Here is a 26,171-nt window from a genome sequence, read left to right on the forward strand (position 1 = left end):
CGTGGAGAGGAGGAAGACGCTCTTCCATCAAATCCATTCTACTGTTATTATTCTGCCACATTCAGTCCACCCATCATCAATTCCTCTTCTCTCGCACACGCGTGCAGAAAACTTCACCTCTTCCTTCATCTGCCACTTGGCACTTTCGATTGTAAATTCACCCTCGCGCGTGATCAGTCAGTTACCTTCGAAAACAGTACCACTTGCCTGTCGAAGGTCATGATTGTTTGGCATGAGCTTCGATAACCCCTCCTCCTTCGCGCACTGGCAGTCCTCGATCACTTCCGCTTCGGACAAACAGTCTCAACCTCGACAGCCTCGACCAGCCCAATCTCCTTGGGGACAACTCTCCTCCCTGTCCAGCTCCAGACGTGGGTTGACCCCCCTTGCGATCTCGAACTTGTCCTCGTCCTCGGCTACGGGAACGCGCAGGGACCAGGCGCTATCTGAGTCCGACTTGTACACCTCATCCATCTCTCCCTCCTCCGGCAATTTTCCTCCTCTCCTTACCAGTCAAACTCGCCTAGGTTCAAGGCGGGGGACACCACCTGGCTCCTCTCACTCAAATTCTCCCGTCAACGCTCTCCAAGCTGGCGCTCATCAAGTGCAAGCATATTCGTCCCGCTCCGTCACATCCCCCAGGTCAAGAACCCTTACCCCTTCTCAATCATCCGCCACTGCTAGTGCGGGTCCCTTCACGCAGTCTGGCCTTGGGGCCGGAGGTGGAGGAGTGTACAGTAGGAGCGGTGCATATTCTCCCTCTTTGACCGGGCCTGGTGTAGGCTCTCCTACCGGTGCAAACTTCGAACGATCCCCCAGCATATCATCCAACGTCGGTTCCACCGCAACTGGTCCCTCGTCCCTATCCAAAATATCGGCGACTCAGATACTCCTCCTTCTTGATACTATCAGCGAAAGAGAAGGCAAGACCAAGTGGGAAAGCAAGGCCGAAAAGATCAGGAAATTACTTGACTCAAACGGCATGGAGGTCTTTGCACCATACTTCAGACGCGCTGTCACGTCCAACGTGGCCGCAATCTTCTCTGGGGCCAAAGACTTTGACCAAGGCAGCTACAAGTTGCTGCGGCAAGAGGTGGACAAAGTATTCTGGGATCCAGAACAGCCCTCTAAAATCGCAGAAGCCATCGATACCTCGAAAGAAGACATTTTCCGCGACTTTGACCTGGTGGCTTTCATCCAACATTTCTACGCCGATACTCTGCCTCAGGTCATCCTAGCCGTCGCTTTCACCAAATGTACACGAGTCGATCTCAGCACCAAGGCAGAGAGCTTCCTAACCGACTTCGGCCAGAATTCACTTCACACACTGTCCGAAGGTCGTGGTAGCACGCACGCATTGGCTCCCGAGAATCTGTGCTCGGTAATTGAATATTATGCCCTCGCGGCTGGGACGAAAACACAGCAACAGAAAAATGACCTGTGGACTGCATTATCATCACGCTGCGTTAATATGAAAGATGATCAGTTCACTGCCGTCTTGACGTCGTCTCAGCTATTGCGCATTAACACCTCGCGCAGGGAGATGGCGCGCGGTCTACAACGACACGGTGTGAAAACGACATCATCAAAGCAAGCTGCACAAGACTTCCTGGAATCACTCAATCCAACTAGCGTTACCGAGGCCGAAGTAGTCAACGCTTTGTTGTTCCTGGTCTTCTCTGTGAATCAATCATACGACATAAGCAATTTTGTCTCAGCCCTTGTGCCGAGACAACTTGACTGGAATCTGATCATTCAAGGGTTTGATATCCCTGGTTTGCGACTACGGAGAAACTACTTCCCACGACTATTCAAGACCTTGCGAGAAGTTGCCTTGGACGATCGCGGATTTGACCTCCAGAAGTTATGGGGCGGTCAATGGCAGAACCCGGACACGCAGATCTCCCTCCTGGGTGGCTTCCTTGCCAGTTCTTCGGCGGAAGTAGAGCCTTCAAAAATTCCAGGTCTTCGGCCAAGCTTGACGTTGGATGAGTTTAGGAATGCGTCCGCCGAGATGAAGCGATTTCTTGAAGCAGAATTGCAAACCCCCTACGCGTCCGCTGATGCATGCCAGGCCATCTTCGAGGTCGCTTTAGGACCTAGCACTGCGCCTGACGGCGAAGATCGTCTCGACATATTGAACGACGTCTATCGGAATCATCCTGCAATTTTCTTGCTGTATCTGTCAAAGGTCAGCGCAAAACCATGGGTTCCGGACCAAGAAAAGTTCATCGCTGAATGCTTCGGGTTGTTCCTCGAAAAGCAGCGAACAGACTACCGTGCGGTTCTAGAAACACTCTCCTCACAAAATCCACACTTCCTTTTCGATCTCTGCCATCTCGTATTTCAAGTCGATCCTCGGCAGACGGAAACCATCTATGAACGGGCCGAGGAATTTGGCTGGACACAAGACTTTCTCAGACATTGGTCGAACCCTTTGGCACTCGATCTTGCTTGCATCCGGAACAAGGTAGAGCCAGAGTTCGATTTGGACCAATACATCTCCGAAGCCGCTGAAGGTCACGATAATTTCGGCACGATCCTTTTCAAATATCTTCGCATCAAGGCAGACGATGAATTTCGCGTCCAGCGGGGCGAGTCTGCGCCCCAATCCATTCCTCTCAGTTTGCGCACAGTTCACACCCTGCTCGAGAAATTGGAAGATCATCTCGGAGAACGAAGCATGGTTGAGGCTGCCCAAACCACGTGCCTGCAAACGTACCCTCGTCTCATGAACTATGGGGCTGGCTTCGATGACATCCTGGAAAGAAGCAGCCAAGAAAAGGGTAACAAGCTTCCCGAAGCCATCGACAAGCAAATGTCGGAGTTGTTTGGCCGGATGTATCGTTCTGAGCTCTCGATCCGCGACATGGTTAACGAGATGCGAAGATACAAAACCTCGACAGATCCGGATCAGCAGGATCTCTTCTGCTGCATCGTACACGGGTTGTTTGACGAGTATGTCTGTTATAACGAATACCCAGAGGATGCCCTAGAAAAGACGGCTCTGCTCTTCGGAAGTATCATCAAGTACAAGCTCTTGCCTTCAATTCCACGAGACTTTGGTCTGGCTTTGATCTTGCGAGCCGTCCGTGACCACGATTCGGACAGTCTCATGCATCGCTTTGGTATTGAAGCACTGCTACAAATCAGTGATCAGCTGTCTGATTGGCCGGGTCTCTGCAACCTGCTATTGCAAATCCCCAAGCTCAAACATCCGGAAATATTGCAACGTGCAGAAGAAGGACTTCAAGCGCAGCAAGCAGCTGGCACCAACGGCATTGATGGCCCCGCTATCAATGGCGATCCACCCGAGCAGGGTCGCGGATTTCGAGCGTTGCGAGCTGATCCTCCTCCTCCTGGCGCTCACTTCAAGGACCCCGATCAGAAAGTGCAAGAGAAAATCCTTTTCGTCATCAACAACCTCTCGAAGGACAATATATCCAGCAAACTCGTCGACCTGAAAGAGTCATTCGACCCGGAGCACTATCAATGGTTCGCGTCCTATCTGGTCGAGCAGCGTGCCAGAGTTGAACCAAACAACCAAGAGATGTACTTCCAACTTGTCAACATGCTGAGCGATGATCTCCTCATGTCAGAGGTTATTCGCGAGACCTACGTTAGCATTGTCAAACTGATGAGCTCGGAGTCGACCATCAATTCCACCCAGGAGAGGGGTCATCTAAAGAACCTTGGTGGCTGGCTAGGGTCACTAACTCTTGCTCAAGACAAGCCCATCAAGCACAAGAACATTTACTTCGTGGACTTGCTTGTCGAGGGGTTCGAGACTCAGCGTTTGCTATTGGTCATCCCCTTCACCTGCAAAGTGTTGGCTCAGGGTGCCAACTCGCTGGTCTTCATGCCACCCAATCCATGGCTCATGGAGATCGTATCGGTATTGGTGGAATTGTATCACTTTGCCGAACTCAAGTTGAACCTCAAATTCGAGATCGAAGTTCTTTGCAAGGACCTTAAGCTTGACTTCAAGAAACTCGAGCCCGCCAATGTCATTCGAGTGCGTCCTCAAACAGACGATGAGATGACGGCGGTTTCTGCTCTCCCAGACGTCCTGGAGAATTTCGATGAGTTGTCACTTAACAGTGGGCTGAACCGACGTGAACGCCTTTCGGCAGCAGAGATCATGGCATCGCTCCCTAACCTGGAAGAGGTGCTGAAATATCCTCCAACCTCAGGCTCACCGGCAGACCAGGCTATGATCAAGAACATTATTTATCGTGCATTTGATCAAGCCATTCAGGAAATCATCGCACCCGTTGTTGAGCGATCCATCACCATCGCTTCAATTTCTACAGCTCAGCTCATTGCGAAGGACTACGCCGTGGAGCCAGACGTCGAGAAGTATCGAACTGCCGCTAGACAGATGGTCAAGTCATTGGCTGGCAGTCTAGCACTTGTGACATGTAAGGAGCCGCTCCGGATGAGCATTTCGAACTATATCCGCCGACCAGCCCAGGACGACCTGCCGGAGCACTTGCTGCCCGAGGGCGCCATCTTAATGTGTGTCAATGATAATCTTGATACTGCTTGTTCTTTTGTCGAGCAAGCCGCGGAGCAGCGTGCTGTCCCTGAAATTGATCAAGTCATCGAAACCGAGCTTGAAGAGCGTCGCCGATTCGCTGCCGATGGTGGAACCAGAGATTTCATCCCAGCAAACACCAGTCGCTGGTCAGCCTGGATTCCTGAGCCGTACAAGCAGACCGTTGGTGGCCTCAATGAAGCCCAACGAGCAGTTTACGAAGAATTCGATCGTCGGGTGCACGGAATGAATTCCAACCACATCCCGAACCTATCAGCCGATGCCGCACGCCAGATTCCGGACATACTGCAAGATCCTCTGGCTATGCCGAATCTTGCGACACCTGCTGAACAGCCCGCGCTTCCGCATCAAAGTCCGTTGGTGCAACAAGAGAATCGCATGCTTTCGGCAATGCAGCAACCGCGTGTCAATGGCTTCGCAGAAACTCTTCCTCCCCAAGAGCGGATTTCCATCCTCATCGAAGATGTGCAGAAGGCGGCAAGAGCTTCGGAGGCCCTGCGGCTGAAAGATTTGGAGAAGAACAGCTCTATCTTTCAGGATTTCCGGCAAATTCTCATCGTCCTTACCTCGTCAACCCGTCCTGCAGCCGATCTTTTGGCAAGACAAATCGCTGAGAAGCTCTGCAACATTTTCGTGTCGAAACCACCGCAAAGCCCGCTTGAAGCCGAAGTACTCGCATTCTTGCTATCTAAGCTTTGCCAGTTGTCTGAGCTGATCATTCGGGATGTCCTCAGATGGATGACTGCAAATGAAGACTTGTTGCTCGCCAGCTCCAATGTGGTTGTGGCACTTGTCACTGTTGGCTTGATGGAATTTGCCCGAGTGGATGTTGCCGTTGCTTCGATCTTGATGAGCAGGGACACACACGGTATCCAAGTACTGTCCGACATTCTCGACCAAACTTTGTTTACCGATGAGCCGGTTGCACTTCGAGCCGACTTTGCTAACAGCCTCATCGCCATGTCGGCGTGGCTCAAGGAAACGCCGGATCTGCCTCTAGCTTCCAGAATTAACCAGAAGTTACGAGCACATGGCATGCCGCAGTTTGTCAGTGTGGACGTGACAGACAAGACGAAAGCCAAGCAAGATCAGATGCGATACGTCTTCGACGAGTGGGTCGGCATCTTCGAGAACCTAGGTCCCAACGAAGGCACATGTGCCGCATTCCTCAAGGAGTTGCACAAGGAGCAGACGATTAATAGTACCGAGGATCTGACGGAATTCTTGCGACTGTGCATCGACTCGTGTGTCGAGTGTTATGATTGTGAGGCACAGAGTGTCCGCGGAAGTGTCGAGGTTGCCTTCTCTCATGCCGATGCCCTTGGCCGGTTGGTGATCATGCTGGTCAAATTCCAAGGCGACACCAACGGCGCTGTTCGGATCAGCAAAGCCCCATATCTGGAAACCATCCTCACGGTGCTGGTCCTGATTCTGAATCACCACCAAATCATGCGAGGCGTGGCTTTTCATCAGCGACTCTTCAATCGGCTCTTTGCCACCATGCTCTACGAGTATTCGGCTGCCAGATTGGACGAAACTCCCGAGCACGCCGAGTTGATGCTCGCCTTTGCAAAGTGTTTCAGATCTCTTCAACCTCTGTGGTTCCCAGGCTTCAGCTATGGATGGTACAGTCTTATTGTCCATCGGGTCTTCGTGGCCGGTATGCTCCGTCCGCACAATCATGCGGGATGGGACGCCTATCGCGACCTTGTAGGCTTGCTGTTGCTGTATATCTCGGAGCTGTCCAAGACACCTGGCCTGGATCTACTCAACCTCGATCTGTACAAAGGCACGTTGAGAAATATATTGATCCTGCTTCACGACTATCCGGAGTTTTTGTGCGAGAACCACTCGTACTTTTGCTCAAGGATTTCGTACGGCCTGCCACAATTGAGAAACTTGATTCTCACTGCAAAGCCTTCAGCCTACCACGACCTGCCGGACCCAATGACTCCGGGCCTGAAGATCGAACGTCTGGACGAGATCAAGCGCAACCCCGTTTTGGCTTCCGACTTCGATGTTCCATTGCAGCAAGATCTCCTCAAAGACACCCTCGTCGATCTTTTGCGCAAGAGCACCGATATGGAAGCGGCCTTGAAACAAATCAAGCCTGTTTTACAAGATGCCGAGCGGCAATCTTCAGTCATGGCGCCGCCGAAAACGATGGAGATCATGAATGCCCTTGTGCCTTTTGTGGGACAAGATGCACTCACCAATGCTCCGGGCAGATTTGATGCCAACTCTGTGCACGTCAACTTCGTGACCAAGCTTGCTGCGAGCCTTGGCTCCGAAAGTCGTTATCAACTGCTCAATGCGATTGCAGATCAGATCCGCTATCCCAACACACATACTGATTTCTTCTGCAAGCTCATGCTCCATCTTTGGGGATCGGGCAATGCTGATGCTCAGCAAGGTGAAGTTCGGGAACAAATCTCACGTATCGTCTATGAACGCCTCGCGGTTGCTCGACCACACGTCTGGGGCATGACGATTCTGTTCTTGGAGCTACAGAACAACCTAAGTTATGGGTTCTGGGAGACTGTAGCACCGGACTCCAACATGCAACAACGTCTACAGCAAGCGATGCGGACCATTCATTGACATTAGGATAACCGGAAATCACCACTGTCTTGGAGAACGACGAGAGCGTCAGCACAATAGCTGTCGACGAGAGAGCAATGCGGTTGTGCATAATTCAGCAGCATGGTGAAGGAAAGGAAAAGTGAAGGGAACATTGGATTGGGATTGAACAATTCCTTTCTTGTACACATTTTCTCACAAGTTTCTATGTGAAATGCCGAAGCAACTTGGCATTTTCGTGTTCTTGTCTATGTGAATGCATATCATGGAGCGATGAATCCCTGGGTTGGTGCTGGTGGACCGGATGGAGAAGCACGAATCAGGGCTTGATTTATAGCATGAGCGACGATTGGAGTTTCCAGAGGTAAAAAGTCAGAACTTATTGATTAATTCTTGATGGCGAGGGAGACGTGGAAAAAGGAAGCCAGGCCTGGTATAGACATGGACCAGACCTGGACTTGTTGCAACCACTCACTCTCGCTTATTGTAGCTGACAAGCCCTTTTTGTGTACCATAGATGGCTTTTGAATGAACTTAGATTATACAGATGTGTTGTCGTTTGTAGTCTGACTGATCTGACTGACCACCATTCCCTCAACTATACGCTGTACGCTGCACGCTCGACGCTCAACGCAGACGTTCACATTCCATCACATCAGACACGAGGAAAGATCAGTCACGTGTCAGTGTGATCAGTCACTTAATACCCACGTGACCGCTACTAATCACGTGATTTGTTGAGTCAGGTGGGTCTTGGCATGGCCCTGGTTGATATCGCGACATCAGGGACTCTTCTCTTCGAAACAACACTGTATGTTCGACTCTCTACCTTACTCACCCGCGCTCCCACCACATTTCCTTACAATCTACTTTTTCTCTTCGTGGCCTCCCTCTCAAGCCTGACATACCTCTCATACTCCTTCAGACACCCCGGGTTCACCACCGTACTACTCACCCTGACCTCCTGCCCACTAATCACCTTCTTCACCGCGATCTCAACCTTCTTCCCATTGACCGTGTACGGGATCTCGCTCACTCGTTCCACAAACTTGGGCACGTGCCGTGGACTCAGGCCCGTGGCTATACTCTCCTTGATCCTCCTGACTAGATCCTCACCAAATTTATCGCCTTGACCTGGCGCCATGACCACAAACAAAAAGACCGTTTCGTCCTGGTCTCCTTGACGCCGGCGGCCGACACACAGGGTGTCTGCTAACTCGCTGTTGAAGGCAGGCCCTTCGACGATGTTATAAATCTCGCTACTTCCGAAACGTATCCCACTGGGGTTCAGCACGCCATCGGATCGGCCCAAGATCTGCACGCCTTTTGTGAGCGGGTTCATCGTGATGAAGTCGTGTTGCGCCCACACGTCGAGGTAGCCTGGCGAGCCTGTTGCTGTTGCTGTTGACGGGATTGGGAATTTCTCAAAATACGCCGCACGGTATTTTCTATTGTCTTTGTCGTCTCCCCAGAAGCGGCATGGCATGCTCGGGAACGGGGCCCTGCAGACCAATTCTCCCGGCCGGCCCGTCAGGGCGATTGACTCGCCTGTCTCACTTTCGGTGTCCAGAATGTCACAGTCATGTCCGAGAGCCCACATCTGCATCTCGTTCGCATACACGGGGCCGGCGGGGTCCGTGGCGATCCAAGAGCTCGCAATCTCGGTGCCCCCTGCTACGCTGGACAAATGGATCCGTCTTGAAAAGGCATGACTAGAGTAAAACCAGGTGAATTGTTCGCCCGTCAGTGTCGCGCCGGTCGTCGTGACGAGCTTTAGAGATGTCAGGTCGTAATCCGACGGCTTGATACCGGACTGTTCGAGTTCCAACAGGTAGCGCGGCGATGTGCCCCAGTAGGTGGCTTTGTATTTGGAACAGATGCTGAGCAACGTGGACGGGTTTGGGTAGAGGGCTCCACCGTCGTAGCAGATCACCCGTGCGCCTACGGACAGGTGCCCGTTCATCACGTTCCACAGGATCCAGCTTGTTGAGGAGTACTGGAAGACTGTGTCGTCCGGGGTGAGGGAGTTGTGCAAAAGTGCGATCTTCTTGTAGTTGAGGATACTCATGTGTGGGGAGGCGATGCATTTCGGTTCGCCCGTCGTGCCGGAGCTGTAGACTATGACCAGAGGGTGGTTGGTCGGCACGCGGGTGTATGTCATGGCATCGGACGGTTGCGAGGCGCGCAGGAAGGAGTGCAAGGACTCGGACTCGGACTCGGACTCGCCGCCGAGAGGACGGATGTACTCGATGTTGGCGGCACGATGGGGTCGGTGGCAGGTTGGGACGAAGACCACTCGCGGTCTTACCAAGCTGGGGGCGGATGTTGAAGAAGTATTGGCGTCGAGAGATTGTAAGATGTTCTGGACTTTGCCGAGCATTGATCTCCGCACGCCGCGGACAGCGAGGTCGATGTCGGCGAAGAGCAGTCTCGGTGAGACTTGGGCAAAGCGCGTGGTGCAGCCTTGGATGCCCATCTACAAGGTGAATCGGCCAAAAGTCAGAAGATTGCTCGTTGTCAGGGAAGAAACTTTTGGATAGGCCAGAATGCAGAGCTCGAGCCGGGCTTTACTGTGAGCGGCGCGGCGCAGCACAGCACAGCAGAGCACCAGCTCCTCGAACTGCCGCCGCGCTCGTTGGCATAGGTCCCTACGGTAGGACGGAAGACGGGAACGAGGAAAAGGAGCACAAGAGAAGAGAAGAGGAAAATGTTTTTCTCAAACTTACATCTGGCGACACGGACGTGAATATCGCCCCGATCGAGGCCGTGGCCAAAAACAGCACGACAATCCAGACCGAGTTGGCCATCAACGCGGCAACCACGTCCCCGCGACACAAACCCTGCCTGACCATCGCGGACCGAGTCATGCGCACGAGCTCGGCCAGCTCCGACCAAGTGATCTCCTCGGGCTGGTCGAGACGGTTCTCGCGCAGACCGATCAAGGCGACCGCTTCTTCAGGGTTGCGGCGTGCCGTATCGGTGTTGCCGTTGCCGTTGCCATTGCGCGATGTGTTGGTGTTGGTGTTGGGGACGAGCACGTTCTCGGCGTAATTCAACTCAAGGCCGGGGAAGAAAACAGGAATATCGCGGAGTCTGGCGGCAGGGTCGTATGCGAGCGTTGTGCCTGGGGGAAGAGCAGGGATGATGTCGCAGTATGAGTACAGGTCGGTCCAGAAGGCGTGCGGGTTGCGGACGGTCCAGGTGTGTAGGTCGTGGCTGTTGGTGAGGGAGACGGAGAATTTGGTGTTGATGTGTTCGCGGTAGTTCGATATTGGTGTGTTTTCAGGGTGGGAGGGTGTCCATAGTGGTGTCGGTGTTGGTATTGGTGTTGGATTGGAGGAGGAGGAGGAGGATGGTGATGGTGATGGTGATGGTGACATCGACGACGGTGAGGTTGAGGTTGTGGTCGAAGGGGTCATTTTCTTGATCCCGAGTTCGTCTCGATATGCTGGGGAGCAGTACTCCAGAGGGAGGCCGAGGGCGTTGTATGCCATTGTGGGCTTGGAGGTGACGGGCGGGGGCTTGTCGTTTGCTCGTTCTTGGAGCCGGTTCAACGTGAACCAGGTTGTGGTCTCCACGTCCGGGTCAAGGTAAAGGTCTAGGTCTTGTGTAGTACCTGTGTCTATATTCTATCCTGCAGTACCAGTATCGAGCAATCAAAAAAGAAAATGGCGTATTCACGGAGGGACAAGCACTTGCAAACCAAGAATGAATGGTGATAGACGGTGTTGAGAAGAGAAACGTACTCTACCTTGGATAGGAGTGCTAGGTAACTAAAGGTAGATATCTACTGCGGAGAAGGTCTCCCTTTCGAGATGGCGAGGACGGTTGTCGTTGTCTAGTGTTGGAGAAATACAGGGCAGGTTGCCTCGGTCACTTCGGTTCGGTTCTTCGTTGATCACCTTCAGGTACTGCACGTACTAGTACACGATTATAAGCATGGGGAGGGTCACAGTATTGCCATATTGCTTGTGTATCCTTGCATCGGCTTAGCATCTCGGCGATGGAGAGGTGGAGGCGATGCCATACTAGTATTGCTTGTCTGTCCTTTATCGGATATGTGTGTCGACGACCGATGGGTTGGTGTATTTAAGTAGTTGTACCTTTTCCAGAAGCTAAGGCTTGTCTTACTGGAACAGGTCGACAGGGTAAAGCTCTCAGGGCGTTGCTTCATCGTCGTGAGCTGTCAGGTCGGAGGGAGTTTACTTGCCTCAGGTGGGTACTTCGAGCTGCGAGCTAGTCAGCCACCTAGACTACTTAAGTACATGTATGGAGTCAACACCGACTGCAGCCGTGTGGATCGGGGGGGCGGTGGCCGATCTCTGAAAAGGGAATTATATAGCGCTGGGAACGGCTCCGAGATCATAAGTCAAAAGCTCGAGCGGACAGGAACGTCAGAAACGAGAGGCGCAAGGCTGGCGGAACCAGATCTTACTTACAGTACCATCCAGGCCCTTACTGGTCATCGAAGGGCAGGACCCATAACCGGGTGAAGTCTGAATGTACGGTCTACGGACGTAACCATAACCCATTTATGCAAAGTGCAAGCCCCCCTAAAAAGAATACTCCCTGCAGTCATCTTGCGGCTGAAGCCTACAGTACTACAGTAGTACATGCCTGATCTGCGAGGCCTCGTTGCTGACCGGTCTCCAGACCACTAGGCCTACCAGACGGCCGGTGTCGGGGGTCGTGAGGCTCCTAGTACGAGTACGAGTACGAGTAACAAAGATAATTCAGCATATTCCACCTTAGCAGGTCCCGTCGAGGCGAAGCAGTCCACTCGGTCCAGAAAAGACTTCTATGTGGAGAGATCATGGCCCCCTGCGGCAAGGGGGTATCAGTAGCACGAGCATACAGTATCACGGACTTCTTGGCTGGAAGCCTCAAAAATCATAACGGAATATAAGGAATATACATGTTGCAATGATCCCAGGCCAACTGCATGAGTCAATCGATCTCTAAGAGTAAGGTAGCATTCTCTAGAACCCCTGAAGTCATGGCGAACACGAGTGCCGTATTACCTACCATCCCTCGGGACCCCTGGCCAGTCATCGCCCAACGCAAACAAGACGCACGATCACATCTCCTTCCCAAAGAATGGCTCGTCCCCCAAGCCGTTCTCGAGTTGTATACTTCCAGTCCTTTAGCCAACGTCATCAACATTCCCATTGAATGTGGGATGCTGACGGCTCGTGAACTCGAAATCACCGGCACCCACGACGCAGTGTCACTGCTCGACATGCTCAGGAAGGGTCTCGTTGAAGGCGGCTACACCGCCGAAGAAGTGGTCACAGCATTCTGCAAGCGAGCCACAATCGCTCAACAAGTCGTAAGGCATCACCAGCCGCCTAACCCTTGTTTCCCACCCCTGCTCACTCCTAATGCAGACGAACTGCCTAACGGAAATCTTCTTCACACCCGCCATCCAACGTGCCCGACAGCTGGACGTCGACCGCGCTGCCGATCCCAACACTCCCCTCCCACCACTCTGGGGTCTTCCAATTTCCTTGAAAGACTGTTTCCAGATCCCCGGTTTGGATTCGACGATCGGCCTGATTCACTTCGCTGAGAAGCCATGCAAAAGCTATTCCGCCCTGCCCAAACTCCTACTCGACCTGGGTGCCGTATTCTACTGCAAGACCAATGTCCCGCAGACCATGATGACAGCTGACTCGGACAACAATGCGTTCGGTCGAACTCTGAACCCCCATAACAAGCGGCTCACTGCCGGCGGAAGTTCAGGTGGTGAAGCAGCGCTGATCGCAATGCGTGGGAGTATCGTCGGGATTGGCACCGATATCGCAGGGAGTATCCGTATCCCAGCCCATTGTTGTGGCGTGTATGGTTTCAAGCCATCCGAGCGAATTGTGCCGTATGCTGGACAACAGAACCCCGCGGCGCCGGGACATGCGGGAATTTTGCCAGTTGCGGGACCGTTGGCGACGAGTATGAGGAGTTGTGAGTTGATCATGAAGACGATCATGAGCCATGACCCGTGGAAGCTCGATGTAAATTGTTTGCATATTCCGTGGCGAGGACTCAAGGCGCCCAACGAAGGAAGATTGAGGATTGGTGTTGTCGAGGACGATGGGATGCTGACGGCGACACCACCGATGAGACGGGCACTGTCAGAAGCAAAGGAAAAGCTCGAGAAAGCAGGAATGAGGCTGGTGGACATCAGATTGCCGAACGTTGCAAGAGACATTGGCACAGCTTGGACGTCTTATTCTCTGGAAGGATGCAAGGTTAGTCAGGATCGAATATTTCCCTGATCGAAGCTGACGATCACAGACTGTCCTGGATTACATCGCGGCGGCCGATGAACCCCTCGTGGAGTCTGTCAAGCGTATCGGTTTAGTGTCGATGCCAGCCAAATCATTGCATGACTTGTTCGCGTGGAATGTTGCCCGCGAAGAGGCCGAGACTGCATACCGAGATCTCTGGCTCGAGAGCAAACTCGACGCAATCCTCAATCCACTTGCACCATACACTGCACCTCCAATTGATTGTTGGTCAGCAGTCGGACTGGCATTGTGGAACTTGGTGGATTATCCTTCGTGCATTATTCCAGTCGGGAAAGTCGAAGAACGAGACGTTGTCGACCATGCAGCCAAGTACGGCGAGGACGATGATAAAGTATACTCGATGTATACTGGTCCGGAGGATTATAGGGATGCTCCAACGACGATTCAGCTCGTGGGAATGAAGCAGGAGGACGAGCGCCTGGCGGTAATGGCGGTAATTGTTGACAGCATTTTGCATGCTTGATGAGCCCCTGCCCTTCATTTTTGCGTTGAAGCTCCATGGAAACCATGATGCCAACGAAACAATCTCTCTCATCTGCTCGACAACCCCCTGGAGCTCCGCCTCCTTACAACGCCCGAACTTCGGTGTTCACTTTCCATGCTTGTACCAAGGCCAGAGTCACCCTCAAAGGGTTTTCCGCGGATCTCTTCGGCTCCGTCATCTTCATCTTCATCATCAGCTACTTCGTCAGGTCCAAGGGGTTGTGTGGGGTGTTCCACAGCCTCATCCGGCGCCGCATCTGTAGCAAGGCGTCCAGGAAACCTCAGCGGCATCTGCCCTGCCCGACTCGGAAACTGTGCTGCGGTATCTGACAAATTCGACAGCGACAAGCCGTGCGTAGATGACTCCATTTCGTCTTCCTCTTTGACTCTAGGTTTCTCTTCTGCGTCCCCTTCTTGCTTAATTGCACCTCCACCATCCTCGTGCTTGATCCTTTTCCGTTCTTCGCTGGCATCTCTCTTCGACCAGACGACCGTAATCGCAGCCCAAGCCAAACCCATACTCGTCACGCTGATCACGTAGAACAAGACGGTGAAAACGACAAAAGCAACCACCCGGTAATTATATATCCAATACCGCATGCCCTGGAACTTGGCGCGGAAGGCCAACTTCACATTATAGACTTGCATGATACTGCTCGATTGCAACTCCAGTCTTGCATGGCTCGGTAGGTTTCGTGATCCACGCGGGAAGGAGATCATCTCGAACATTGGCACAATTAGATGAACAGTATCCAGGTCACGGAACCCAAGGGCATGCCACGGCAAGTGCAGAAGTGTATGGCTAAGCGACAGCATTGGCGATGAATACGGGAGAATGGCTGGTCTTCGTGAATGCTCGTAGACATTGTCCGTCGTGATATTGCTCAGCCATGCCGACAGCGGATCGACGACATTTCGCACATTAACCCCCGGTCCCAGCAATGAGAGGTCAAGCATGAAATTGCCGGCCTCGAGATTGGTAGGTGTCCTGGGCATATCCAGTATCAGTTCCACATCGTATGCTTGCTGAGATATCAAGGCGGACGTATCCAGCGCAGTCGTCGCGTACGGGTGTAGTCCAGCGCCATATTGCAAGTACAAGACGCGCTCAAGGTTGATCTGGGGGATATATTTGTAATAGAAGAAGCCAAATGCCGTCGAGGATATCGTGAGGAGGATCGTAGAGGTTACCAGGAAGAGGATCGTGCTCAGGTAGGCTTTGATCGCGGTGCGGGAGGTGAGGATGCGAACGGGTGTAAGGGCGAGAGACTGCCAGGATTAGTTCGCAACACTCACGGGTGTGTTGAAGAGCATACCCAGCCTCGTTGGAGGAGCGAGTCGTGTGGCTCGCCATCGTCGAAGAAGGTCATCTGGTCTGCCATGATCTGCGAATTGCCATGTTTACTTTGGCCAAAACTGACCTCTCCAAACTTCCTAGCTCTCTGGTGTTTCCGGACCTGAGCAGCTGGCAGCGTCACCATGCACCATGAGCCATGACTAAGCCACTTTTGACTGTGGCTGCTGGCGCTGCCTGAGCCACGCGTGGCCACGCTAGCCCTCGTACGTATCATCGATCGAATCACTTGATGCTGTTTGCTGTCACCATCGACCGTTCGATAGATCCTGGAGGACGTTCAACAGCCATATTGCACCCCATGTACTCGTGTGGAACGCATTCAGCGGTAGTGCTAGCAGATCGGGACTTGGCTTGATTGTGTGTGAAGGTTTTAAAGAAGTATCTCGGAGAGGATATACACATGGTCGACCTACAACAATCACCCAGAACTATAACCCCTGCAGACATGAACGACGTCGTGTGATTAATGATTAATTGCTAAAACAGGGTATCTTTGTATTACGGATATGCCTCTACCGAAACCTTTCATTCCAGTTCATGCATAAAAGGAAGCCTTTCGCGTTCAATGTATCCTTGCCGCGAAGACGGCAAAAGAGACATCGTTTCAATTAATATCGTACAGGTCGCAGCCACAATGGCGCCTCTCTCACCTTTTCCTCACGCCAGACCAGTTTGTTTTTCTCATCCATCTCAGCATGCGCGTCGGTGCTTTCAATGCCCGCCTCTCTGTTCTCCTGGACCAAGATCTTGCTCACACCAGCAGGATCCTTGGCCAGCCACACAATAGGTGCCGGAGAAGTGATGGCAGGATTGAGATAAGCCTGTTCGTACTCCTCAGAGGTGTATGCCGGGATGTTGTGGTCGCCCTCTGCTGGTGCAATGCTCTTATTGGCCTCGTAGAACTTGAGCAGCATTGGTTCAACTGTTCGGCTCAAGGCATTGAAAGGCTTCTTCTTAGGTTGAGGCGCGTCTCCTTCATGCTTGACAAATTCGGGGACGGAGTTGCCTCGGTTCGATGAGCCAGCTTCCATCTGGTCTTGCTTCATCTCGTGCTCGTCCATGATCTGCTCGACGACGGTCGTGCTGTATTTGTTGCCCTGCAACAGCTCCAATGGCATCGTTTGCTCGAGCGGCGCCAAAGCGCGGTCCAGCAGAAATTGGAATATGATGACGATGACCAAAAATACGATCATGATCGCTAGTGGACCAGCGCTAATGGCATTCTTGCTGCAGCCGATCGCGAAGAGTCCAATAAGGCAGAGCGCGGAGAGGTAGACGCCAGTCAAGAGTTGTTTTAGGGCTCTTGCATATCCCTCGCCTTTCAAGTCGGTCTTGTTGCCGAGCACGAACAGGAAGTTGTATCTGAACATAAGGTAGAGCAAGCAGAACCCGATAGTGGCAAAGCCTAGGATCAGCGGCGCAATGCAAGCGTAGGTGATTGCAATGACTCCAAGGAGAGTGAATTTAGGGTAAGCTGAGCCCCAACCCAAACCAGGGATGTTGACATAGCGGTTGTACTTCTTCCGTGGAGATTTGTCGAGAAGCTTGCCAAGGAGCGTGTACATCAACAACGGGACAATGTTGAGGAGTTGCAGGGCGGCTTGAGCAAGTCCAAAGAGAATAAAGTAGCTGATATAGAAGTTGGACGCCTTTGGCAGGTTAGTGGCCAGCAGAGTTGGCGCAGAGCCAGGGTTTTGTATAATTTGAGTGGTCACGGATGTAGCAGCTATACGCAGTTAGTCTGACAATTCCCTGTAAAGGCGTGGTGATGTTCTTACCAGATGTGAAGGTCGTGATCAGGAAGACCTGCACGACTTGGAAGCTGAAGTACCAAGTCTGCGTTCGGAGCTCAACAGCTGCCAACGTGGGCTCTCCCGCAAGTTTGGCAAGAAGACCGCAGATGATCGGAACCAAAGCCATCAAAACTGCAAGGAGGATGACAGGCAACAGACCAGTGACAACACCGAGGATAACCTTGGGAATATCATTGATGAAGCTGAGGAAGGGCACCTTGTTGGTCAAATAGTTGATGTTGGACAATGCACCAACGAAGGCGACGGGAATGGCCCAAAAGATGATCATGACCCAGATGATGGCCGTTGCAATGAGCAACTTGATCTTGCGAGAAGCGTTGCTGACACCCAGGTTCTTCCAAACGACCTCATCGGGTTGCACGCCGATATATCGTGGTGAGAACTTGTTCATGGAGTCCTTACCAATGGATTGATAGGCGTAATGTGCAGCAGACTGGTTTGAAAACTCAATGAATGCAGCAGGCACTTTGGTATGTTTCATGTCTAGGTGCTCGCTCTGCTGCTGTTGGACAAATCGGTCAAGTTCAGTAAGTGTGCCACGGGACCAGTTGATGGTATCGACCTTCTTCCACAGCTGGGGCATCAGGCGGTGGTGGGGTCGCTTTTTGGCATCAATCCAGTGCAATGGATTCTGCTCGGTAGGCGAGTCGGTAGATTGCTTCTTGAGCGTCTTCATACGCAGTTTGTTGGCGTTCTTGATGACCTTCATTTCGGCCCCTTCAAGCTTCAGCGCGGTTTTGTTTTGTTTCTTGACGTCATCCTCGAGCTTCTTGCAGTCGGTGGCAATCCAGATCTTGCGCACGTGTGGACCAAACATTTGGCGCAGCATCTTCTCATCCTGATATTCAAGCGGTAGTCCGAGGACCATGAGGGTGCGTGAAGAAAGTCGTTGAGCATGGGCAGCGGAGAGGAAATATGCTCTTCGCAGACCGATGAAGTTGATTCTCTCTCTAGCGACCAGGAGAACGACGAAGCCCAGAAAGATGCACGCGACACCTGCGTGGGCAAAGTACCGGTTGGGGTTTACCACGTTGGACATGCTGAGAATGTCGAGTTGTTGCTGACCGCCGCCGCCTGTTGCATTGACTGGGAACAGGACGGGCCAGGTAATGCAACAGCCGACCAAAGACATGACGATGAGGACTTTGAAGAAACGGAGCCAAAGATATCCGTCGAGAGAGTTGTGTCGAAGGACATGGCTGTCAGGGAGGTTCGCATAATTTCTTATTAGGCCGAAGAAGCCAGTGTTCGACTTGGGAGTCCGCCATCCTTCCTGGAAGAGTATCTCGTCCGTTCGAGGTCGATAGACACGCGAAAAACGAGTTCGGAGGAGGAGAAAAAGCGTAAAGGCGATTATGGCGATGACAAAGGTTGGGACCAAGGTTGAGATGATGCCGGACAAGGAGTTGGAACCCTCATTCCGATTGCTGCCCGCCGACTACAGGGAATATTAGCGATTGGCCCATTGAAGAGAGTGGTTGTACCTACCTGGCGAGGGTACAGCATGTGAGTGAGAGTCGGCTCCATGATTGATATTAGTCAGGGTCGTTGTTGACCAGGAGAGATGGAGAGGAAAGTAACAGGGCAAGTCTCTCTATTAGGGACGCCCTTTGGTGAAGAAGAGAGTGCGCAAACGTGGGCGACGAGGGAATGGATCTGGAGAGGTGATGTTTATTACTAGCCCGAGCAAACAAAAAACTCGCTTGCCGCACCCTTGTCTTGTCAAGCGAGGGCCTCCTTGCGATGACGATTGAGGACCAAGCAACGAAACGAAACCCGGTTTTTACGGGCAGGAATCCAATTTGATATTATGGGCAGAGTCACCAGAGTGGAAGATGTTAGCAAATCGACTTGGCGGCAGCGGATGGCCACAGCACCTCAGCTACCTACAAGATGTTTTTCAGCTGGCAACTTGTCAAGAATGATGTCAAATTGCAGTGCGACGACAGCTGAAAAATGATTGTTGTCTCTGTGACGACGAGCCACTTTGTGACTGCCAGCCCATTGGGGAGTGATTGGGTCTGTCGGATCCCTGCCAGGCTGGGACAAAGTGACATCACCAGCGGGTTACAGCCTGTAGAGCCCCTGTAGGGGCCCTACAAAACCAATCAACACCGCCTATACCAGCCACCGTCTGCCCATAGCTTCGGCTTGATTTGGGCCATCATGGAGTCGATCGTCGCGCACAGAGCCACACGCGGCACACCAATCTCAACTTCTCTGCCAGATCGGAATTGAAAGGCGTCGACGCAAGCGCATCTGATTCGATTTTCACATCTCGCTTCTACCCCCCGTGCATCTTGGCCAAATCATGGCTGACGCGCACTCCAAGCATCGACCAGTCAGTACGGAGTACGGAGTAGTAGGCAATGTGTATTATTCGGTTCGTGGTCTAGATCCATCTTCCTATCTTAACGCACTCCTACTTCCTCCACCTCGCCTCAGGCAACTTCAATGCCAGGCTGCTTGCCACCACACTGACACTGCTTGCGGCCATGGCCACACTGGCCCAGACCGGCCCCAGTCTCCATCCACCGTGGTTGTGATTCGCTCCAATGGGGAAGAACACTCCCGCAGCCACAGGTACTAGACATAAATTGTAGACTGCAGCCCATGCAAAGTTGAGCTTGACTCGCAAGAAGACTCGTTTGGCCAGCCTGACCAGCGACAGGATAGTCTTGAGGTCCGAGTTGAGCAAGATGAAGGACGCAGTAGTGATGGCCACATCCGATCCAGAAGAGAGGGCAATCGACACATCTGCGGCCGATAATGCAGGAGTATCATTGGTTCCGTCACCAACGAACGCAACGATCTTCCGCGTGGGTTTCTTGCTCGACTTCTCGGATTCAGACACGCCTTGCAATTCGCGGATATAGGCTGCCTTGTCTTGTGGAAGTACACCGGCCCGGACATTGGCGATCTGAATGCCAAGCTGAGATGCAATCGCCAGAGCGGTGGTTCGATTATCTCCAGTACACATGTGCACGTCAAGCCCAGATTGGCGGAGGTCTTGCAGGATGCTTGGTGCTTCGGCTCGGATTGGGTCGGCAATGGCAAAGACAGCCACAGGTTGAAACGACGACTGAGAAGTCGGGCCATGTCCCGAGTCCTCTTGTATTGGACTGATTGCAAAGATGGCAGTCGAACGACCCGAAGATTGATGCTTTTGCAGGGTCTGTTCGAGGTAGTAATCTTGCGTGACAACCTTACTTTTCACCTTTGCTGGTGGCAAGGCCGCATCGGAGGACGACCGAGATAGATCAATGGACTCCAGCAGTCGTTCATTGCCGATTGCAGCCTCGAATCGTCTGACGGACGTATCGGTCTTGACAGTAAATCGCCCTGCCATGCCTTGTCCGGGCATCTCCTTGATCTCCTCGGTCTGTATTTGCAAACCGGCCGCTTCCTGTGCACAATATTCTGCAACTGCTTTGGCAATCGGGTGAGTACTCGACTCTTCCAGTATGCGAGACGCAGCCAGGATTATGCTTTGATCCACGTTCGATTCGTCCTTCTCCCTTTGGCGAAGCAGCTCAAAGTCAGTCACCTTCATTTGGCCTTCCGTCAATGTACCGGTCTTATCAAAGACAATCACGTCGAGTTTCGAGGCTTCCTGGAATGCCTCTCCCCCTCCTTGCACGAGAATACCATCTTTGGCAGCAAGTCCGCCACCGACAAAGAGTGCAGTAGGAGCGGCCAAACCAATACCACAGGGACAGGCGACCACGAAGACAGCGATCGCAAATTCGAGAGACCAGAATGGCCATCCTCCTTTTCGGTCATCAATCCAGGCCCGTGGCAATTTTCCAGATACTCCCAAACCCAACCAGATAACCCAAGTTACAATGGCAATCAGCGTAATGACAGGCACAAAATACCCTGTGATGATATCGGCAATTCGTTCGATGGGTGCTCGTTTAGCTTGACCCTCGCGAACGACGTTGACAATCTGATCCAGCATAGATGTGCCGCCAACCTCTGTGACTTGGATCCGCACTGGATCCGAAACGTTGACGGAACCAGTGTATACTTGTTCCCCGTATGACTTCTTGACAGGTTTGGATTCTCCGGTCAGAGAACTTTCGTCGAAGAGAAACGTGCCCGGCTGCTGGATGACTCCATCAGTGGGTGGTGATGCTCCATGAGGAATTTGGACAATGTCACCAGCTTCCAATTGGTCAACAGGAATTGCGCGCATATTGGTCTGTGAGTGTCCTTCATGGTTTGGCGTAGCGTTCTCCACGAGAAGCGCGTCTGAAGGTCGTAGCTTGCTCAACATGGCGACAGCATTCCCAGTTTTGGCTTTACTGTATGCTTCCAAAAAGCGGCCAATCAGGATGAAAAAGGTCAGAAAGGTAACTGTATCAAAGTAGGTGTTGGAAGAATCGTGCTGGTGCACGTTTTTGGGACTGGTTGCATCCATGATAAGGACAGCCAGAGATGAGAAGTATGCCACCGCAGCTCCGGCGCTGATCAGCAGGTTCATGCTCCCAAAACGGTAGAACCGACGTAGGATGGGCACTTTGCTCTTGCGTCTCCAGATAGACCTAATTTCTTTCGCAGCCCTGGTATGAAAAATGTCCGTACCAAAAAACATGACTGGAGTGGTCATGAAGAACAATGCCCATTCTATGCGCATTGTATTCCCTGCAAGTATGGGTTCTTCCCACCATTGCCTCGTCGGATTGGACTTCGGCACAAGACTCATATATACTACTCCGATGATGAACGTGGGAATTGCCACCACGCCAGTGAAGACCAGCCTGAGTAGAATACCCTTTTGCTCGTGCCGTTGCATTCGCCGTGAACGTTCCTCTAATGTGGGAGGATGGTACACGCAGGCTTGCAACGCTTCATCAGAGGCATTGATGGTCGAGATGAAACTGCGGATAGTAAGGTCGGGAGGCGAAGGTCGATAGACAATGGTGATAAAGGGGTCTCGAAGGGTCGGTGTCTGAGTGATGGTGTACGTCGTGCCACTCGCAGAGGAGAGCCCAGCATGCAAGGCAGACACAACATTGCCGGGGCAAAGCTCGCAGTACATCCCCTCGATCCTGATCTGCACGGTTCTCTCGGACACTTTGGGTCTGGCAGCAGCGTTGGTGGGTTCCAGCTTCATTACAGTAGCATCGTAGCCCAGATCATCAATCTTCTGCAAGATTGCATCGAGATTGTGCTTGTCCTCGAAGACAATGTCGCCACGGTTGCCGACCAAGTCAACATTGACGGACCGCACAAATGGTAACTCTTTGACCCCTCGAGTAATGGTCCCAACACAGCTTCCACAAACCATACCCTCAATGCTCAAGGTGACCTTGTGTTCTTCGCTTTCCGTAGTTGATGTAGTCTTGTCCCGGACTAAAGGAGCCACATCATCAATGAAAGCTTCGTAGCCCACATCTTCAATAGCTTCGACGATTCTTTCAGAGTTGTGTTTGTTCCCCAAAAATACCACCCTTGCATTATTGGTCATCAGATTGACATCGGCAGATTGGACAAAGTCAAGGTTCGTCAATTCTTTTGTTATGGTACTGGTGCATGAAGCGCAAGTCATCCCTCCTATTGCCACTTTTGCAACGTACTTGCCATGCTCTTGACCATCATCAGCACCGTCAATGTTGATCACGGCGGGTTGATCTTGCCCCAGAGTATCATCGGATCTTGCAGTATCATTGTCCTTCGGCTTGGTCTTGCCGGTGTCCATGCGGCGTTGTCGGCTGAGTGCAGCCCAGGACCGTTTTATCGCAGAACTCCGCTCTCTTTTGCTTTGGCATGCTTTGCAATTCTCGATGTGCTTGCGTTGGGCTCGAGACATGAACCATCTCGATCGTGAGACTGAAGCGTCCGTTGGGGTTGGTGACACATCGTAGGCATGGGTTTCAACACCGCCTTCTCCCATAGTGCTGACATGCTGAACTTCGAAAGCCGCCTTGAGCAGTTCTTTGTTGACAACGCCCTGCGTTTTGTCATGGGCGTGTTTAACACGAATTGTCTGGTCAATCAGTGAAACCTGAACCGATTGGACGTCGGAAATGTCCCGTAGGACATCTTGGGCATAGGTAACACAAGAGGGGCAGTGGATGTTTGACACCAAGAATGTCGAGGTGAAGGTCATGGCGCTGGTAATGATGAGAATACGAAGAGACCAAAGATAGCAGGGCAAGCAAGGCTCTATTTATTTCTGGGCTCCTGGAAAGCACTGCAGATGTCAGAGCGGAAGGAATGTAGGAAGAGAATTGGAAAATGGGACACAATCACGTCGCTATTTCTTAACTTCAGGATTGCGCAGTTTGTGCGTAGAGCGCTCTACGGACTCTCTCATTTGATAAGACCAAATGCAGATGGAATCATGGCGATTGATACCGAGTCCAAACGATGCGCAGTTTGTGCGTAGAGCGCTCTACAGACTCTCTCATTTGATAAGACCAAATGCAGATGGAATCGTGGCGATTGATACCGAGTCCAGACGATGCGCGCTTTGTGCGTGAAAAGTGACACCATGAGGAGGAAGCGAGGCGACTCGCTTGAGTTTGTCATCAACGGGATCAAGTTCCGGATGACATAAGCTTCCCTCCAGTCACGTGCCATGGCCTCCTTCCTCAATTCAGTTCGGCATCATCCAATTTTCAAACAATATCGGCTCCTGCAACACACACCGATTGCTCCAAATGGCATGCATCAATCACCCTAACGAATCATGAGAAATCTCCTGCTGTGTCACCCACCCTGTATCCTCTGAAAGATTGACAAGGCTGCCGGTGGGAGCACTGCACATTGGCATTCGTGCCTGGTTCCCCCAATCATACTTCCGAACCACAACCTCAAGAGCCGGGAATCTGTCATGGCTACCCCACCGGAACACGCAAGTTCTACTTCGCGTTACAGGGACAATGTCAATGTGGTCGACAACAACAGCATAGAACTTAGCAACTCAGAGATACCGCATTTCAACATACCTCCGGCTGCACCTCCACTTACCTTCAGCACAACGGACGACAGCGTCCCTAATGCATCAATAAGCGTGCAGCAACCCCACTCCAATCGGAGGTCGTCAGACGACTCCTCGAATTCCCAGTCAGGCGGCGGACCGCGAAGAGGATCTTTCCCTGATATCCTACCCCATGGTCATACTATACCTCCTCTCATCGACGCAAGAGTGACAGCCTTGAGCGGAGGAGCATCTGGTGCACAAATCAGTGGGCCACCGGTATACAAGCTCGATAAGGACGACTTGCAAACCGATAGCGACCCGGATTTTCGTTATTCGACAGGCTTCTCAAGTATGGCACCTACCAGCGCCTCCAATCTCTCGGAACAAAACCAAAACGATGATTCCACCATTACCGTTGCAAGCCAGAGGCCTATCCCTGCCAATCAGTCAAATTCCTCCAGCACTCCAGAAACTGCTTCCAAACCCTCGTCGTCTCGAAGAAACAAAGAATACCTCCTCTCAGACGGGTCGGTGGTGTCAGGCAAAGGACTAGGAAGAGGGAGGCCGGGCGTTAAACGCGGACCTAGAAACCTAAAGTATCAAATGGCCGAAGATGGTTCCCAACAGACTGCTATGGATACCTCCGATGACATCGTCAAGCCTCCGAGCAAGAAGCGCAAGAGTGGTGATTCAGACATCATCAAGACGCGGTCGTCAACTTCCCGATCTGCTACCGCCGAGTCTCGGGGTTCATCAGAAGAATACAACCCCACTGGACAGACAAGGTCGGGGCGACAGACACAAAAGCCCCTTTTGCCCTTGACAAACACCAACACTGCCAGCGCCAGTCCGAGCAAAGCATCGCGAGCAGGATCGAACCATAATTCCACGCCGTCCTCTACCGTCAGAACGCACCCCAAGATCAAAAGGCGAACTTACCGTGGCCGAGAGCAATTTGCCCTCTGCGAGCATTGCTTACGTGGGCACGGCCCGCCAGGGAACGTCATTGTATTCTGTGATGCGTGCAACAAATGCTGGCATCAACGTTGTCATGATCCTCAAATATCGAAACAGACGGTATCAGATACAAAAGCCGACTGGTTCTGTGCTGACTGTGACCGGATTCTGCATGGGAAGAAAGCGAAGAAACCTAACAAGTCGGAAGCAGCTCCGCCAGCGGCTGTTGCCCCTGTCGCACCGGTCTACGCAGGCCCACGTGTTGGTGGTCGATTCATGTCTCCAAGTCAGAAGTTGGCCTACTTGAACACTCTATCCAAAGAAAATATGGTGTCTCTCCTTATGCAAGCATCAGATCTTGCCCCGGACCTTCCCCTATTCCAGACACTGGTGGCACCGTCCCAGCCACCAAAACTTTCACCGGCCCAGTTTACTTCCACATATGTCACGCCTGTCACGCACCCGCCCTCTTTTCTTGAGGCAGATACCAGTGAGGCAGTTGATGAAGGCTACGACGGGCATTATGACGAGCATGCGGCTTTGTACCCCAAGCCTGGGCAAGGAGTACAGCTGCCACCGGAGAGAGAAGACTTGCACATGCTGTTAGAAGGCAAAACCAGCAGGACTTTTAGTCATTGGGTTCGCGGAATGCCAGGAAAGGAATATAGTGGGAGTGGAAATATCCCAACCCGTCGCTGAGGTCGGATGCCGCAGACGTCAACTTGCCTGAATTGTGCTCCTCAATACATGGGCAACAAATACGATTACTGCGATTCCCTCCGGACGTTGGCCAGGTTCATGTCGTCAGCTCTATTCATATTGTCGGATGATCGTTTTTCCAGCTCCTCGGCACAGATGCCTCGTTGACTCTATATTGTATGATCATTCACTTGGTTGTTTGTTGGCTAATCTCAATGTTACGAAAGTAACCACACTTCACAATGCCGGTGTAGCGATGATTCCATCATGCCAATATCAAGGAAGGTCCTTGCCTACGGCCAACAAGGTTATAACAGGTGAACTAGTAGAAATCATGGCCGTGAAAGATGATACGGCGCATGTCGAGGTATGTAGCAAGGATGAGCATCAGCATCGAGAAGGAAGAGCTTCAACTCATGCATTGGTGTATAACCTGTACGGAAGTAACTGTTTGCAGTTAATTTGCTCTCGCGATGGGAAAAACGAC

At 52.2% G+C, this 26,171-nt stretch overlaps 7 protein-coding genes across 7 annotated transcripts; 3 read left to right on the forward strand and 4 right to left on the reverse strand.

Moving 5' to 3' along the window:
- Positions 1–6: 6 nt before the first annotated feature.
- PV05_08758 (uncharacterized protein) lies at positions 7–7,683 on the forward strand. Its single transcript, XM_013458296.1, has one exon. It carries the CDS (start codon positions 233–235, stop codon positions 7,157–7,159), a length of 6,927 nt encoding a protein of 2,308 aa, XP_013313750.1. The 5' UTR covers positions 7–232; the 3' UTR covers positions 7,160–7,683.
- Positions 7,684–7,973: 290 nt separating this feature from the next.
- On the reverse strand, positions 7,974–10,721 carry PV05_08759 (acetoacetate-CoA ligase). The gene is made up of 2 exons (XM_013458297.1): positions 9,865–10,721; positions 7,974–9,614 (listed from the first exon to the last, which is right to left on the reverse strand). Exons 1-2 carry the CDS (start codon positions 10,630–10,632, stop codon positions 7,998–8,000), a joined length of 2,385 nt encoding a protein of 794 aa, XP_013313751.1. The 5' UTR covers positions 10,633–10,721; the 3' UTR covers positions 7,974–7,997.
- A 1,326-nt stretch (positions 10,722–12,047) lies between these two features.
- PV05_08760 (uncharacterized protein) lies at positions 12,048–15,360 on the reverse strand. The gene is made up of 2 exons (XM_013458298.1): positions 15,243–15,360; positions 12,048–15,195 (listed from the first exon to the last, which is right to left on the reverse strand). Exons 1-2 carry the CDS (start codon positions 15,306–15,308, stop codon positions 13,975–13,977), a joined length of 1,287 nt encoding a protein of 428 aa, XP_013313752.1. The 5' UTR covers positions 15,309–15,360; the 3' UTR covers positions 12,048–13,974.
- On the forward strand, positions 12,135–13,949 carry PV05_08761 (uncharacterized protein; the record flags this gene model as incomplete). Its single annotated transcript, XM_013458299.1, has 3 exons — positions 12,135–12,467; positions 12,526–13,383; positions 13,430–13,949. The coding sequence occupies 3 exons, from the start codon at positions 12,135–12,137 to the stop codon at positions 13,904–13,906; spliced, it is 1,668 nt and encodes a 555-aa protein (XP_013313753.1). The 3' UTR covers positions 13,907–13,949.
- Positions 15,361–15,686: 326 nt separating the features above from the next.
- Positions 15,687–19,077, reverse strand: PV05_08762 (uncharacterized protein). The gene is made up of 3 exons (XM_013458300.1): positions 18,586–19,077; positions 17,062–18,535; positions 15,687–17,009 (listed from the first exon to the last, which is right to left on the reverse strand). The coding sequence occupies exons 1-3, from the start codon at positions 18,622–18,624 to the stop codon at positions 15,892–15,894; spliced, it is 2,631 nt and encodes an 876-aa protein (XP_013313754.1). The 5' UTR covers positions 18,625–19,077; the 3' UTR covers positions 15,687–15,891.
- A 230-nt stretch (positions 19,078–19,307) lies between these two features.
- PV05_08763 (uncharacterized protein) lies at positions 19,308–23,567 on the reverse strand. Its single transcript, XM_013458301.1, has one exon. The coding sequence runs from the start codon at positions 23,210–23,212 to the stop codon at positions 19,520–19,522; it is 3,693 nt and encodes a 1,230-aa protein (XP_013313755.1). The 5' UTR covers positions 23,213–23,567; the 3' UTR covers positions 19,308–19,519.
- A 371-nt stretch (positions 23,568–23,938) lies between these two features.
- PV05_08764 (uncharacterized protein) lies at positions 23,939–25,684 on the forward strand (the record flags this gene model as incomplete). The annotated part of the gene is made up of 1 exon (XM_013458302.1): positions 23,939–25,684. One exon carries the CDS (start codon positions 23,939–23,941, stop codon positions 25,682–25,684), a length of 1,746 nt encoding a protein of 581 aa, XP_013313756.1.
- Positions 25,685–26,171: the final 487 nt, after the last annotated feature.

The sequence above is a fragment of the Exophiala xenobiotica genome, assembly GCF_000835505.1.
Source record: "Exophiala xenobiotica strain CBS 118157 unplaced genomic scaffold supercont1.5, whole genome shotgun sequence".
Classification (NCBI taxonomy): Eukaryota; Fungi; Ascomycota; class Eurotiomycetes; order Chaetothyriales; family Herpotrichiellaceae; genus Exophiala; species Exophiala xenobiotica.

Excerpts from the sequence above, each read along its gene's own strand:
- PV05_08763 (XM_013458301.1), bottom strand. The coding sequence starts at position 23,212 with ATGACCTTCACCTCGACATTCTTGGTGTCAAACATCCACTGCCCCTCT.
- PV05_08762 (XM_013458300.1), bottom strand. The coding sequence starts at position 18,624 with ATGGAGCCGACTCTCACTCACATGCTGTACCCTCGCCAG. Across the intron at positions 18,536-18,585 it reads ACATGCTGTACCCTCGCCAG|TCGGCGGGCAGCAATCGGAA; the intron begins GTAGGTACAACC and ends TATTCCCTGTAG. Across the intron at positions 17,010-17,061 it reads GATCACGACCTTCACATCTG|CTGCTACATCCGTGACCACT; the intron begins GTAAGAACATCA and ends AACTGCGTATAG.
- PV05_08758 (XM_013458296.1), top strand. The coding sequence starts at position 233 with ATGAGCTTCGATAACCCCTCCTCCTTCGCGCACTGGCAGTCCTCGATC.
- PV05_08760 (XM_013458298.1), bottom strand. The coding sequence starts at position 15,308 with ATGGCAGACCAGATGACCTTCTTCGACGATGGCGAGCCACACGACTCG. Across the intron at positions 15,196-15,242 it reads CGCTCCTCCAACGAGGCTGG|TCTCTCGCCCTTACACCCGT; the intron begins GTATGCTCTTCA and ends TAATCCTGGCAG.
- PV05_08759 (XM_013458297.1), bottom strand. The coding sequence starts at position 10,632 with ATGGCATACAACGCCCTCGGCCTCCCTCTGGAGTACTGCTCCCCAGCA. Across the intron at positions 9,615-9,864 it reads TCACGTCCGTGTCGCCAGAT|ATGGGCATCCAAGGCTGCAC; the intron begins GTAAGTTTGAGA and ends TTCACCTTGTAG.